The sequence below is a fragment of the Balaenoptera physalus genome, assembly GCF_965194825.1.
Source record: "Balaenoptera physalus genome assembly, chromosome: 15".
NCBI classification, from domain to species: Eukaryota; Metazoa; Chordata; class Mammalia; order Artiodactyla; family Balaenopteridae; genus Balaenoptera; species Balaenoptera physalus.
In genome coordinates this window covers 46,800,190-46,816,300 of record NC_138894.1, presented here as the reverse complement: position 1 = coordinate 46,816,300, position 16,111 = coordinate 46,800,190, and the positions used below count along the sequence as shown (strand labels likewise).

The 16,111-nt window shown below is 44.1% G+C and overlaps 1 protein-coding gene across 12 annotated transcripts in view; it reads right to left on the bottom strand.

The window, feature by feature from the left end:
* The window catches only part of BCL11A (BCL11 transcription factor A), a 124,191-nt gene that overhangs the window by 80,188 nt on the left and 27,892 nt on the right, over positions 1 to 16,111 (bottom strand). For 11 of the 12 annotated variants that reach the window (XM_082426723.1, XM_082426725.1, XM_082426719.1 and 8 more), the window contains one exon: positions 8,869 to 9,198. In XM_082426723.1, coding sequence (XP_082282849.1) covers positions 8,869 to 9,198 — 330 coding nt within the window. Of the gene's footprint in view, positions 1 to 8,868; positions 9,199 to 13,810; positions 14,640 to 16,111 lie in introns of those variants that run through there. The other variant, XM_082426726.1, reaches the window with a different exon arrangement.

The window sequence follows — 16,111 nt, the reverse complement described above, 5'->3', positions numbered from 1 at the left end:
CAAAAGTTTAGAAACCGATGCTACACTGCAGAGCAAATGGGACTTGAAGGCCAAATTTCCCCTAACTGCCTTCAAGTCATTTTCCCTATTAGAGCGTTTGCCTGCCACCCCCCTGCTGGCAATGCCGCAGTCACATCAGAAAGTAGAGTGGAATGCATATAGGAAGGCTTGAGACGTTCCTCTTTAGATACAATACCTATATATTTAATATATAGCAATTAACTCCTGGTCAGGAGTCTGCAGGCAGCAAGCTGCCCCAAGCAGATAGTGGAGGAGGGGGCCTGGAGCTGGGACAAGCACAAAAGACAGGTCCAACAACAATGCCTGCTGTCAGCAGCTGAATTATTTTTATACAGGAATTTTTATCTCTATTGTACAAACAAGTACGTGTCTGTGCAGACTTGTTAAGCAATCCACTTGTATGTAGAATAAGATTTTTTTTTCTTTCTTGCTACCAGTCACACAGCTCTAAGATCAGAAGAAATACATAGTCTTTGAAGCTGCTCAAATGTTTTAGTTAAAAGGACAGCAGTTGTTTTCAAAGATCCAAGAGTATCTTTATCAGAATTAAATTTTTCCTTATTGATTTTTTCCCCTTAACATAACAAAAACATAACGTGAGAAGGTTACGATTTATTATTAAAATTTTTCTCAGCCTTTAAATCGTTCTTCAGTAGCCAGTGTTCACTTTTAAATGTAAAAGAATAATTTTTTTTTAATCTTAGAATGGGATGGAGTAGGAGAGAGACACTCATGAAATTTAAAATTTAACATTGGTTAATGCATTGTTTTAACTATGAACTCAAAGACTTGGGAGAGGGGGCTAAAATGAGCAGTAAATGGCTCATTGTAAGCTGCCCCGAAATGTAAATAAATCACAAAATCATGGTATCCCCTGAGTCGGTAAAAGGAAATGTTTCAGATTTTTTTTTTTTTTTTTTGACCCAAAGAGAAACTCCATATTTAAAACCTAAAAAGCAGACGTGGCATGTAGTACCCTGTGCTCCAGCTAAGGTAAGAATCCAAGCTACACCTTATTTCCCTAAAAATTGACAGATGTGATTTTTTTTCTGCAGCTTTTTATGCATCATTACATATCAAGAAGATGAACTGATGAATATAAATGTAAATGCCCCGATGCTTAGCAAAAGGCTTCCCTGTGTTTTTTAGAAAGTTCCAAAATAAAATAGAAAGTGGAGAAAGGGGGGACACCACAGCACCTGTGTTCTTTTTGAAAGCACCTTTGCAGGTTTCACAATAATTCCATTCTTCATTTTAATGGTAGTTTTTAATCAGTGGACTCACCTCTATCTAAAACTAAAATCAAATTGTAGGTGTAATTGTTCATTGCCAGTGCTAGCAACAGCAAAGATACAAACAGAAACTCATTGTGAGTGACCACAGGTCCCCAGGTACCCCCTTCACCAACACGCCTGCTCCAGGTCCCCACTGGGAATTCCCTGGCGGGGCCGATTCAATTCTGAATAACAGGCTGCCAACCCTATCTGGAAAAGGGTGTGCACGGCGTCTTCTCGCCTCTTTTAGAGGAAGTTTAAACCTAATCATCTCACCTTCAGTGGGTATAATTTGCTGTTTAGCACACCAAGAACTTGGTATTTTATCTATCTAAAGAGATCAAAAAGAAAAAAGGAGGGCAGAGTGGGAGCAAGCCGTGGCCTGGCCTAGCCCCTGTGCAGGGTGCTAGCTCAGAGCAGAAACCTGTGCAGGTAAGACTTCCAGCGGCATTGCATCAGATCCGATCACATCAGTCTCCAGGGCGAACCGAGAGGTGAAACGCTCCGGTGCCCTGTCTGCAAACTTCTCATTCGCCAGTTCTTGGCAGCTTATTTTTCCGAGTGTTTTGTTTCAGGAAACGTGTGTATTTTTCTTTGTATGTTTTGTGGATTTACCACAACTGGTTCTGACAGCTGTTGATACTCTTAAATGAACACATTATAAAAATCCTCTTTAAAACCTCAAGCAACAGTGGACTCAAAAATAATGGTAAAATATTTTAATGGAGTTCCAGTTGAGAGTTGGTTAAAAAAAAAAAAAAAGTACAAATGAAGGTACAGAAGTCCTTTAAGTCAGCGCTAGATTTAAACTGAATGTGTGTGTGTGCGTGTGTGTGTTTAATGGGGAAAGAGGGGTGTTGCAAATCACCACAAATATTTACACTGTACTCCCTTTGTTCAAATCACATACTTTTAACAGGAAAACCTGGAACTGTGGCTATTTAAAATTTTAAATATTCAAATGCCTGTAATTAACCATATGAAACAAATTATGTCACATTTCTCCATACCAGAACATGCAAAAAAATTCGGGTGGGGGATTGGGAGGTGGCAGAGTCGGGGAGACAACTCCAAGAGGAGGAAAGGATGATGTTTTCATTTTGCTATAGATCAAAGGAGAACAAGAATGGAAACTGTGGCATATCCAGCATTTTTACATCGCTGTCTTTCACACCGGGCTATCTAAGTTTACACAATTCCCCAGACTAGCTGCATACTAAGCTGGCTGTGTACAGCTTTATTATGGTGCGCTGGTGGAAGAAGCATTAATATTCCAGCTCCGCATCTGACAGGGCATTTACATGCGCCCATCTGAGCGGCACCTGAGAGATCTTCCAAGGTGCAGTAGCTGTGCGCCTATTGTAAAGGCAAATGAAGCTCACCTATTCCCTGCTGGGGTCAGAAGTGACCTCACCGCCCCCCATGCCTCAAATCCTTCCCTTGCCAACCTAACTCAATGCCATCGCAGAATGACGAATGAGCTCAGAAATAGACCCTAAGTTACTAACCCTGCTAAGAACAGCAAAAGCCTTTGCTGAAATGTTTTAAAAATGCATAGGGAGTGCAGCTGGCCAGTAAAAAGCAGAGACACAAATTCCAGTGAACCCAATATGGAATACGTTACATTCTAAAACTGATTAGAAATACAGTCTGATGTTTACTGGCTTCAAATTGAGTTTGGCATCAAGCATACTAGCTTTAATAATGCTGGCATTTTTTTTATTATTATTTTAAATCTGCCTTTGGTCTTTAGGAGCACATATGGAGAGCTCAAGCATTCTTATTCGTCAGGTTACATTTCCTAGAAATTAAGTTTGTGACAGAAAATGAGTCTACTAGCAATAATATGGTCCGTGCTCAAATTAATTAGGTCATTGTTGTAAAAACTACATGGCAAATTACAAAGGTAAATTTACTGATATTGGCCAGAGCTCTAACCCCTGGAAGTAAAGGGGAGAAGCAGTTTAAGGATGCTTATTTACCTGGGTAGGAGGACAGAACAGAGGAGGGAGGGATACGATGCCAATTTTCTACTCGTATTACAAATAAAAATACTAGTCATTATCCATTAAATTATATAGTCTGAATATATTTTATGAACTTTATTAATATCCTCCAAATTGACACATAAAATTAAAACCTGTTCGATTTGAGATAGTGTTAAAAATGGGCCCTAAGTTTAAATCTTTTTTTTTTAATCCTTGTAATAACAACACTGCTGACATAACCATGACCTAAATGAAATCTGAACAAGCAGAAAGGTACTAAAGATCCTTGGTGATTAAATCTCTTGCTAAAAAAGTGGCAAGGTGCCAGGCTGGGTCCAGTTTGATGCTAAGTGACTTTTATTGCACAAAGCTGGTACTACTGTATGTAAAAACAGACTTGGGCTTCGGGTAAATTTTGTCAAATGATTTCTTTGTGCAATAAGGGTGTGAACAGAGCAACCAGAGTAGATTAAATTAACATCAAGTGACGCAATCTCGGTGCATCTCCCTAGCTGTGCTACTTCAGATAAATTTCATATTTTCCCCCCAAACGAAAGCCGAACTTTCTTTCTTTTTTTCACTGACTAGTGTACAAGGCCACCATTCACCTATTCTCCTTTTTGAAATACTTTCACTAAGAAATCACAAAATTCTGAAAAATGCTTCCCTAGGATTTGCACGTTTGTTATATACTTCAATTTAGTCCCCCCCCCCCCACATTAGCCAAACTGCACTAAGGCTTCAGTGTGACAATAATGATTTTCCAGGATTCTAAAATGTGCCATTAATATGCATCCAATTCACCTCTTCCCTGAGCTTAAAGTTTGCTGTCCTGACGCTGCCTGCACGTGTCTATACTCACTTGCATTTTCCAGCCCATGGGCAGCTCCACAATTAAATGCCACATTCACCAGGAGAAAGGCGTGCAAAACAGATTTCAGATCCTTTAAAAGTAAAAGGCACAACTTGCAATACAACGAGGGTGATTTGAGAAATTACAGCACTGTTTTTTAAGCTTTCATAGAATAAACACAGAGAATGGGAGGGAAACTTCCCCCCTCTGCTCCTGTTCTTGAAGTGAATACATATTTGTATTTCCAATAGAAGGCCATTTTTACATTAACTGTCTGTAACAGCAGGAGACAGAAAAACTAACACAATCTCCACATCACACACAGGATGATCTTCATATCACGTGGCCCTATTCTCAAAACTATTTATAAAAGACAACTAGGAAAATGCACAATGCATCTTTTCTGTGTCACGGAAGGGGTAACGTCGGAAGAACTTTGGGATCTTTGGGATCTTCCACATTGTAGATTTTTTTTTCTTTTTGGCTTGCCGAAGTAAATTTAGCAGCCATGCGGGCCACTGTGTTTAATTAAGCTTTCAAAAGTCCTCTGACAATGCCAACAATTGTAAGACACTTCTGCGGCTCAATCATGCAATCGCTGTGACAGTTCTATTTACAATTTGTCTTAGAAAGAGTTTCTCTCACATTGTACTTTGACAAAACATCCAAGCTGCCAGTTCACAACCTTTCTCTGTCTTATTTACAAATACATCTTGTATATAGGACTCCCAGTCTCATGAACATGAGCCTTTGGGTAATGGTCCCACAAACACAGGCTCCCAATGAAAATCCTAGGTATTTATTAGGAAACAATATTCTTTAGTCTCTGGATGTGAAGGTTAAATAAAATGTTCACCAGTAAACTGGGGTTTTGTTTGTTTGTTTGTTTTAGCTGCCATGCTAAAAATTCACTTCAGAAGTCAGTGGTTTTTATTCAGAATCACACAAATAAAGAGAAATGAAAAATAAGAGGTTATAATAGGATACTATAATTTATAGTCTCATTTACAATTATACCATAAAGTACATCTTCCAGTTCAGTCTGAGATAAGAAAGAATTCAAATGGGTACAAAAAGAAAAGGCAAGTTGAGTTTCTAAATTCTGAAAAGCATGAGAATGTTATACTTGATTTACCTTTAAGTAACATGCTTATATATTTCTGGATTGAATTAGTATTTCTCCTCTCACAGAGCTTCTGTCTTACATTTTATCATCTGGGTATGAGGTGTATTGTCTAGGCAAATAATTTTTAAATGCCCTGATATCACTGTCTATGTTCATGATTTTAAGGAGAAAAAAACGTTATATATCAATAGCAAGAGACTTCACTACACTTTACAGGACTAATCATATTTTCTCCCATTCTCTCAAAAAGCTAACTTTATGACAGCCCAACCCTAATTTAAAGATTTCTATGTGCAATAGCCAAAACCTCAAAGCTGACACTGTGGGATAATATTTTTTGGCCTTTTCTATAAGTGAACAGCAGCTCCACAGTCACTAATCTTCAATGAATATTTCCCCCTCATAAAATATGAGTCTAGAAAACAAAACAAAACCCTAATTAAAAGCCCTGACTGCCAGTCAAAGGCTGCTGATATCTGATGGTGGATATTTGACACATAACATTGATGAACTGGGCCCTGCACAATACAACGTGCCCATTTCCAGTTAAATTAGTACTACACTTCAGTGGTCTCAGTGGATCACAGTCACCCAATATTTTGAATAAAATGAAAAAAAAAAAACCTGATCAACATATACGTGTGTATTCAACCAAGTAAAAATCATCCTTTCTAAAAAATACTCGGCTTTGAGAGGCCTATGTACAGCCAAAACCCACACCATCTTACTGAAGTTTTAAAGAACACTCAATCTCCTATGTGAAAGCCCCAAATTCTAAGCTTTATTTATCTCAGGAAGAAGATCTGTCACTGTCTGATTCCAGCTTCCTGCCTATAAAACGGCACAGAGCACACAGTAAGCTCACATCCAACTTACATCACTTTAATAAGGCCTTTCCTACACAGCGCATTTAAATAACTACCTTTTACATGGTTGCCAAACATATTCTTCTATAGATTCATCAATATATCTCTTTCCTAATACAGAGCATTGCTTCTCCTTTCTTTTTGTGACACAATTCAAATATCTACTGAATGATTACTCTTATTGTTTCCTTCCTCACCGTAAAAAGAAAAGCAGACTTGGAGTTGTGAAGACGTGCTCTAGAGAAATGGGCTGGGAATACACAGCCGTCTTCCAGAACTTCGCTTCAGAGGCACCTAAGGGCCAGGGCATCTTAATTTATGTGCGATGGCAGAATGTTAATTTCACCATAGGAAACTCTTAATTCATTACCGTGAATTATGAAAAGTCGTGACTCTAGTTACTGACATCTCGCTTTGCGATGTGACCACGCTATTTATGTTCAGCCAATTCCAGGGTGGGAACAGGTGATTAAACACAATGAAAGGAATCAAGACTTTGTAATTATTCGTGAATGAAAGGTTTACCTCACCTGGGTCGCAGCACTGGTGCACCCACTGAATATCTTAGATAGCTTAGGTAGCTCTTCATCTCAGTGTAATTACTCAGCATTAGTCCTATAAAACATATTTTAAATGTGCTTTTTGGGGGGCTTCTTTGAGCTCTCTTACTGCACTAGTCCTTAAAAAAAAAAGAACCTTTATGACAACCAGAGAGTTAAGGAAAATATCTCTTCTTCTTCCCTACGTAGATTTACAACTGTGACAGTGAAAAGCCTTCACTATAGAGCCTTCCCCCCAGCTTTTAGATTTCTCCTCTAAGTACAGAGGCACAGAATTTTCAAGCTGGTTAATCTGAGACTGAATAACCTATTTGGGACCTCAGTAAGAAGTGTGGTTTTAATTCTTGCTTGACAGACACTGTGTTTTGTCTTTTAAACGAGCAGCTCGATATGTAAATACGATGTTACATCACGCAAGTGTTACTCCATATTTGGTGATTTAGAAAGGCTTTGGATCTCCTAAGACGACAAATCCCCTTCCGCTTGCTCTTGCTTCATTAATCATGCCTTACACTTCTGTTCATTTTCCTTCCAGTCACAAGACAGCACATGGAAATGGTCATTGCCATATCCTGCTGGGGGGCAGGGAGGGGTGGATAAAATCCTAACCTGCATGTCATATAAGCTACATGTGGTGGATTCGAGAAAAATATTTTGTGAATGCAGCTTCCCTGGCAGCAGATTTCTCATTTCACTAAAGAAAAAGTATCTGAGTGCTGTTGCAGGCAGCATTAAAAAAAAAAGAAAAAGATAAAATGCCACGTTTGATTTTAATGATCAAATTCCAGAGGGGGGGGATGAGAAATAATATGACATTTAATCCCCTCTGGACTACTGATCCACTACAGTTCAACTCTGTGGTCAAACTAGGTTGAACGGACAAGTTCCAATGAATCAATTGATTCTATGCACTATCCTTCCTAAAACTGAACAAACCCTCTGCCTTTTGGGGGCAGCAGCAGGGGAAACACAGGGGAGTGACCAACCGACAGGCATGCCGGTTTTGTTACCACTGAATCTGCATTCACTTCATCTTGTACATTAAATCACCGTTGTTTCATTTTTAAAAATGTTTTAAGGGTCACTATATAGTGTTGTTGTTTACCACTTAGAGTAGGGATTTAAGTCCCTCTGTTAGCCATTAATTCCTTTTCCCTTGAGCTGTTGAGAAACCCACACCCCTAGCTACCTTTCTGCTAAAATTAACCAAAGGAAGCAGAGCTGTTCAATGTGTGTATATATTTTTCCAAGAGAATTTTTACATTATGTTATAGCAGAAACAGTGGAAGTCTGGACTGGACATTTGTAAGGGTGACATGTGGTTGTGTAAACCACAAACAAAATCAAGATACATCTGTCAAAACCACATCAGAGACAAGAGAGAGCACAGAGAAGCATTTATCATTTAGCTCAGGAGGCAGGCTGCAGGGAACAGCCGTTCCTGTCAAACCAACCTTTTGAAATTTCCAACATGCCCTTAAACTTTTCGAGTAAGCATGTCTGTGCGCTTCAGCAACTGCCCTCTCTACTCTGGCCTGGCCAGTCGAAAATGGCATCTTAAAGTCAAGGTCACGGTGTCATCCCACCACGGGGCTGTGTTTAATTACAGCCCCATACAGGCTGACAGCCAATATGGATCCAAGGCTAGCCCTGAAACTCAGTTAACTCTTTCCAGCCCCTCCAAAATGCCCTTCCAGCCCACCCAACTTCCTGGAAGCATTGAGAACAAACTGCACCCCTAGGGAGGTCTGATCAGGTATTCTGACTCAAACAGGTCACTGGCCGAACTACAAATGCCTATACAGCCACTTTGCCTCTGACTTGTCACCAAGGCTGGAAATGGACCTTGGAAACCGGGCTAGGTGTAGTAAGGTTCAACACTTAAAAATGAGAAGGGGAGAGAAAAGGAAAGAAATTCAGAATCAGCAGATCCAGAGAGAGGGTATCAGGTGTGTGTAACCTATTCTGCCTACATCTGACTCGGTGAAGTAGAAAATATTTATTTTTGTGTGTTCTGGACATAAGCAATAGGAATGATTATTTTAACATTACAGGGCTGTCATGGACAGTCACATGGAGAAATACAGAAAGCACTTCACCACTCCTTAGTGCTTGGCTACAGCGCCTCTGAAAATGAAAAGAAAACATGCAAACAGCTTTTCTCCTTGCTTCTCATTTACCTGCTATGTGTTCCTGTTTGGGGCAAATTCCTCTAGATGACGTTGATAAACAATCGTCATCCTCTGGCGTGACCTGGATGCCAACCTCCACGGGATTGGATGCTTTTTTCATCTCGATTGGTGAAGGGGAAGGTGGCTTATCCACAGCTTTTTCTAAGCAGAGGCTGCCATTGCATTGTTTCCGTTTGTGCTCGATAAAAATAAGAATGTCCCCCAATGGGAAGTTCATCTGGCACTGCCCACACGTGAGGAGGTCATGGTCCCCTTCTGGAGCTCCCAAAGGGCCGTGGTCTGGTTCATCATCTGTAAGAATGGCTTCAAGAGGTTCGGCTGTGGTTGAAGAAACAAAAGCACAATTATTAGAGTGCCAGAAAGGAGAGAATACGGGGAAATACATTCTCAACCCCATCCCATCCCAGCACATTATGTAAAGGGTTTCTAGCCTCCTCCATTTAATGCCCAGAAAAATGTGAGCATCTAAAATGTACACGGATGTGGAAACTGTCAACAAGAAAGCAAATTTATCAATGAGGCAAATCATCATATATTTAAAGAAAACTGCCTGACTTGCATACTTCCAGAGAAAACACACATATATATATACACACACAAACACACACACACTCACACACCCCAAATATGTCTGGTTTGTAAGTTTAGAAAGAATGTGACTGTTAAATAAATAGTTAATGCAGAAACATAAAGTAAGCTTAAATAATAACTACCCCCCAAAAAACTGGTAAAAACATGGACTGAAACCAAATTTGTTTCTTTTTCGTATAGAGTTAAGTTGTCTATTGTGCCCAAGAGTAAAAGGAGAGGTGAATAAACACACACACACACACCCTTTGTGTGTGAACATATATACTCTAAATATACAGAGACATGGCTTCATAAATTAGAAAGCTAGTACATCACACAGCAAATGTGCCACATTTACACTGCCGTAATAAGAAAAAGACTGCATTCACCTGTGAAACAGATCTAAATAATAATCATAACGCAGCATAATTCACACTGCCAAAAACCTTTCTGATCTCACTCTCAGCAGTGCCACAAAATCAAAGAAATACCAAATTCACTGGCAATTCTTCTCAGACACATTAGCTAAATGGGATACTTTCGAGTACTTAAGAAAATAAGCCAATTAGTCATTTTTTCATTCTGAAGAAAGGAATGTCTAAAATATTCTAAACATGTTTGCAGTTGGTGGCCCCCATCACGTAAAAATCAGAATGGTCAAGCAAACGCCACATTTCAGATCAAGGCTGAGAAGTCCTTTCTTTAGACTTGAAATACTTTGCCTAATATTGTCAAAGTTGTCTAATTTTCTGAATGAGCTCCAGAACGCTTCATTATGGGACTATTTCTGCACACATAATCACCAGCGGATGGTATAACAAGGTAGATATGTCTTTCATTCCTGTTTCCTCTTTTTTTTTTTAACCGTACACCAAAATACTCCAGCATCTATTCGAACAGCTTCTATCATTTTTTAAACTTCCAAAGGCGAAAAGAGAGTTGGTAAGTCTCTGCTCCTGAAACCTTATGCTTACTCTATCACACACACACAAAATTACAAAATATGAAACATATCCAGGATGCTGCCAGTTAATAAAACTGAAGCAGAAAATGTACAAGTCTTAAACAGTTAATCAGTCTGACCTTCTTTAGCAAGCTGCCAATTTCACATTTAATGAACTTAAAGCCACAGAGAATCAAAAAATAGATTTTAATTTGAGTGTAGAATATTGGAACAGATTTTGATAAAGTGCAAAAATCCAGTGAACTCAGGTTAAATTTATTTCAACCCTATCCAGACTGAATATTGAGGGGGAAGATCTGGAGTAACTCCCAGATGTGCTGGGTGAAATAATATTGAGAGAGCCCTGCCTAGCTGCACCTGTGCTCAAGTAGGACATGTCATAATTTCTAGCCTCTGGTACTCCTCCTAATTTAACATAAGGTCACCACAGGAATATGAAGGTTATATTCCTACTAATAAAGACAGCAAAGTAAGCACTTATATTTCTTTGCCCAACATACTGACCAAAAGATAAATACACATGCATACTTTTCAAATAAAAGGACACAAACAGAAAGCTTTTGCATTGTGCTTCTATGTCATTTTTCTCCTATTTGCTTTCATTGTGACCAAGTGAGGAACTGAATAAGGAAGTCATTCTCCAAGATCCCTCCTATGTGAATTAAGAATTTTTAGTACACATTAACAAATGTGGCTTTTGTTGTTGTTGTTCAGCATTAACTACAAGTTCTGAGGTTTACAGATTGAAGAAAGACTCAGGGAAAATACTTCATTTTATTAAAGTTAGTAGTACATAGAACCTTTGCATAAAAACATGTTTTTAAACTCCACCGTTAAGATTTGTTTTTTATTCCCAAGCCCTGACACATTTCTGAAAATGGAAATATTATTTGGGAGCAAAAGGAGATATTCCCCTAGTTATCAAACAGTTAAAGGTAATGTGGTACAAAACAGACTTGGTTAAAGTCTTCTAAATGTAGTGACTGAACTGATTTACAATCAAAACCAGGAAATGAAGTGGTAATTCAGAGGTTGCTGATTACACCTCCACATTTCACCTAATTAATTTTATAGGAGGCAAAGTTCTTGAAAATAACAAGATGATCAAATGTACAGATATAAAACCTATAACCTCAACATTTTCTATGCTCTTAACATAAATTATTGCTAATTAACAAGAATTATATCCTAATGTATGAAATACGGTTAACATCAGGCTCCCTGCTAAACATTTGGCTAGTGGTGTTCAGAGAAATACCAAAATGTGTTATCATTGCTACTATATTATTAAAAATCAGACGAAGTGGGGCACAAAGAAAATATGAAAATACAATTCTCTGGCTGTAGTCTACTGATTTGCATTGACATCTTTTCTCAGTGGCAATCAACATTTCCTTTCTGGGCTCTGATAATTTCTCTGTATTTTAATGCAAATTCCCCTTTCCCTAAAAACATTCCTAACCTCAGCCATTTTACCCCCTCCCTCAATTCAATTCCATCCTCCTTCACTCCCACAAAACCACCGTTTCTAAGCTCCGGCCTAAGCTCTGGCTACAAAGCGGGGAGTCCAGGATTGAAGTGGAAAGGAGTGGGCAAATAATCATAATAATTAGCCGCGAATTCTCTACAAGGGGAAAAAGAAATTGAAAATAAAATGCTTCTGCGTTCAAACAGCAAGACTGACTGAAACGTCTCAATGCCCCAGCGGCTGAGATCTCCTTCCTCTCTCTGCAGTTGCAAAGGAATAAATTAAAAAAAAAAAAAAAAAAAAAGCCTTAGAAGAAATGTAGGGAAGGAGGAAGGAGCTAGCGAAACGAGGGCTGCTGGGGAGGGGGAGGGGGAGGGGGAAAGAGAGCTCTGCCTTCAAGTTTGCTTTCCAAGTCCTTCCCTTTGATTGTCTTAACAGGGTAAGGAAGCAAACCGAGGCTGAAATGCAGAGGGAAAAAGCAAAGAAACAAAAGCGAAGGCAGGGGCGACAGGCCGGGGGCAGGGGGCCCGGCGGGGGTGGGCAGTGCGGAAAGTGAAGCTGGGCGCCGGGACTCTTGAGGCACAAAGCGAGCAGCGTGCTGGCCGCAGGCTCCGGCCGCGCTCGCTGCGAACACGTGCAGCGGCTGCCGCGGGGCCGTAGGGCCGGGAACGGGGGGCGGGAGGCGGCGGGCAGCCTGGGGACCCGACTGCTGCCTCCACGGCGGTCCTTCCTGGCCGCGGGGTGACGACGGTTCCCCAGGACCCCCAGTTGGAGAAGTGGGAAGTGAGGCTTGGAAAACTCGGCAGGTTAACCTGGTGCTGTCTCGGTATCAAGGCACACACCAAAAGCGCGGGTCCTGAAATTCATTCTGTGTCCAGAGGCTCACACTTTTTTTACTTTGAGGGATCTCTGCAAATGCGTTTCTCCCGCAATTCCTGGCACCGGTGTGCGCAGCGCGGCGGCGGCGGCTGCGGTTATTCATTATTAATGACGGCGCTTGTCCGCATCATTATGATGATAACTATTACTATTGTTGTGATTTCGGGCTTCAAGGCGAGAGCTGCAGGAGGCGGAGGAGCCGGGGGGGGGGGGGGGTCGGGCTGCAGAGCAGCCCTGCAAGCCCGCTGTGGCCGCCTCGGTCCGTGCTTTGCATGGGGGTGAGGGGGTGGAAGAAGTGAACCTGGAGACTAAGTGCAAACTTGCCGGATCCCGCCCTTTGGCCTTGCCCCGAAGCCGGAGAGCGCGCACTCCCCTTTCCTCCCTACCAAAAATGCCCGCCCGAAAGAGAACGAAAATTGCACCCCGCTCCACTCCCGGAGCCCGGGGGTGTCGGCCGCGCGCTTCTCTGCAGCCCTGGCAAGAAGCATTTTTAAAGTCAAAATGAAGAACAAAGACATAAGGGGTGATGGGAGGGAGGGGGGAGAAAGGGAATTCTGCCTAACCGTCCGTTTCCCCCACCCCCACCCTCGCAAAGCTCTTCCCTCCCGGCCGAGAAATGCAGAGCGGGGGTGGGGGAGGCTCTGGTACAGGTTCAAGTTCGCTGAGCTTTCTTGATCTTGTTCTGCCTCCTAGCGACCGAACGGCTCAGTCAGCCCAAGAAGCGGAGGATGGGGGCAGGGAGGGGAAGGGGGTCCTGAAGACCGGAATGGCTCCCGCTCCCCCCTGCGCACCCAGAAAATTAGAAAGGAGCGACCACCGCACGCCCTTCAAACTGGTTCCTCAACGCAAAGCCCGCCCTGAGACACGGCGAGAGGGGGATAACCCACCCAGCCTGGAATATCTCCGGATGGGCCCAGGGTGGGTGGGGGACGGGGGAGCAGCCCGGACTGCACGCCTCAGTCCGTCCTTTGAGCCCCCAGTGCATCCTTCCGAAGAAGGGCCCAGCTTTCCCGAGTGCTGCGAACACTGCCCTTCCTTCCCGCCGGTACCTGGCCGGGCTGTAACTTCACACCGCCGCGCGCCGCGTCTGCTCCGCATCCGGCGCGGCCGGGGGAGTGGGGGGCGGGGGAGAGCGGCGAGGGAGGGATGCGCGGGGGTGGGGAGAGGGAGGGCCCCGCAACGTGCCCGGGCGGGGGAGCTTTCGAAGTGTGTGACAAGTTCCAGGGCCCAGTGAAAAATTCAATTCCCTATGCGCACCCCCCCCAAAACACACACACCCCTTTAAAAAATACAGAACTGGGTATAGGGTGGTCCTTTAAAATTGCAGCAAAGATTAAAATAAGGGTCATGAATGAGGAGGGGGAAGGAGGTGGGCCCTCTCATTCCTTTCTTTCCCTTGCAGCCAAACTTTCCTAAGTGCCCACCGCCTGCCTTTCCAGGGGCATTCTGTTAGCCAGGAGACAGCAACCCACTTACCCACCACCCACCCACCCCCACCCCCAATATAGACTCACAAGGGCCCCCTCCCTGACCGACACAGGCCCGTGGTAGAGGACAAGAACTCAAGGGAGGGGTGCGTGGAGTCCCAGGGTCGAACACTCCCCAAAAGCATACTCGAACATACTACTCCCGTACCACCTAGCACCCACCCCCACCTGGCTTGGCCGCGCTCAGGAGCTGGGGGCTGGTGGCCTGTCCCGGTGGGAGGGGGGCAGGGAAAGCACGTGGTGACCTCTCCGCCGCCCCGAGCTGGGGGCTAGAGGCGTCGAGGGTAGGGGGCGGACAGAACTCGCTTTTACGGCTGCTCTGCAAAATAAAAATGCTTTGCAAAGCCGAGTTTCTCTCCAGCCGATTTCACAGTAGGGTTGGCAGGGAGGAGGTCTGGGCATTATGCTGGGGGGCCAGAGAGGACCCTCGACCCGGCTGGCGCTGAGTCGCTGCACGGCCTGCCGCTGTGCCGGCGGGCGGGCGGCGGGCGCCGGGTGGGCGATCCCGGGCGGGGCGGGGGCGCGGCGAGGCCCGGCGAGGCCCCGGCGAGGCCCGGCCGCAGCCGCCGCCCGCTCCCGGGCTGCCGCGCCGCGCTCGGTCCTCTGTCTGTTTGTTGGCAGGAGGCTCCCGCACACGCGGTGCTTGTAAACATTCAGACACGAGATTTTTCCCAATCAAAATCCACTTCCACTTTTTTTGAAAATCTTCCAAAAAATAGTAAGAGGAGGGAGTTCCTCGCTCCCTCTCTGTGCCGCCGGCGCTCTAAGTTTGCAACTAAAGAGGTTTTGGTGAAGGGGATAATTGTATTTTATCCCCTCTTTTAGAGATTGTGAGATTTTTGCGGGGAGGGGGGCGATGGGGGAGTCAAAGAGGAGAGCGTGGCAGAAAACGGCCAGCGGAGCGTTAGGCTTCTGTTTTGGGGCAAGAAATTTTGCCCTGTTTTATTTAATTTAATTTCATTTAATTTTATTTTTCACGTTTTCTCGCCGCCCCTGAGGTTCGGCCGGGAGGGGCGGGCAGCGGCAACCCGGGCGGCGGCCGCCAGAGCGCCCTCCCTCCCTCTCCCGCTCGCCCCCGTCCCTTGCTCCTGCCCTTCGGCGGCGGCTGCGGCGGCGGCGGCGGCGGCGGCGCGGGAGGGCAAGCGCGAGGAGCCGGCACAAAAGGCAGCGGGACAAACACCCACCTCGGGCCGGAACAAAAGGCGGCAGCGCCGGCCGCTGCTCCCGTCCTTCCCGGTTGCCCAAGCTCTCCCTGCCGCCGCGGCCCCTCTCCAGACTCGGGAGACTCCAGAGTGCCGGGGGCCCCCTCCCACAATCCCACTTTCTCACTATTGTGGAGATGACTACTTTCCTCCCGGCGCACACTTGACCGTGAGCGCGCTGATGTCCGAGGGCCAGTCTCACCTCTTTTCTCCCTGGGAATTGTTTTTTTAGACTTGGGCTCCCCACCCCCCCGTTTTTCTCCCTCCGGTGAGTGGAAGCAGCCCCCCTCTCCCCTCCAGTTCCCTCCCTTAGGTTTGCACGAGAGTTGTTAGCATCCACAGCATTGTCCATTATTTTGCAAAACTGGAGGGGAAATCATTGCATTCCTTTTCGAAAAGCGAAATGAAGCAGAGGAAAGCAGGAAAGAGGAGCAGTCAAATTGTTGTAAAATTAAATAAAATTAAAAGGTTCGTGCTATCTCAAAAGTGTACATACGGCTATGGCTCGGGATGGGATGAGATTGGGTTTTTTTTCCCCCTCTCCCTTTAATCTCTTTTATCCCGACGCTCGGAGGTTTTTTCTCGTGAAAAAAATTTTAAATGCATGCACACACCCCTCTCTCCCCCTCTCTCTTGCTTCTCGTCCTGCGCGCTCTTGTGA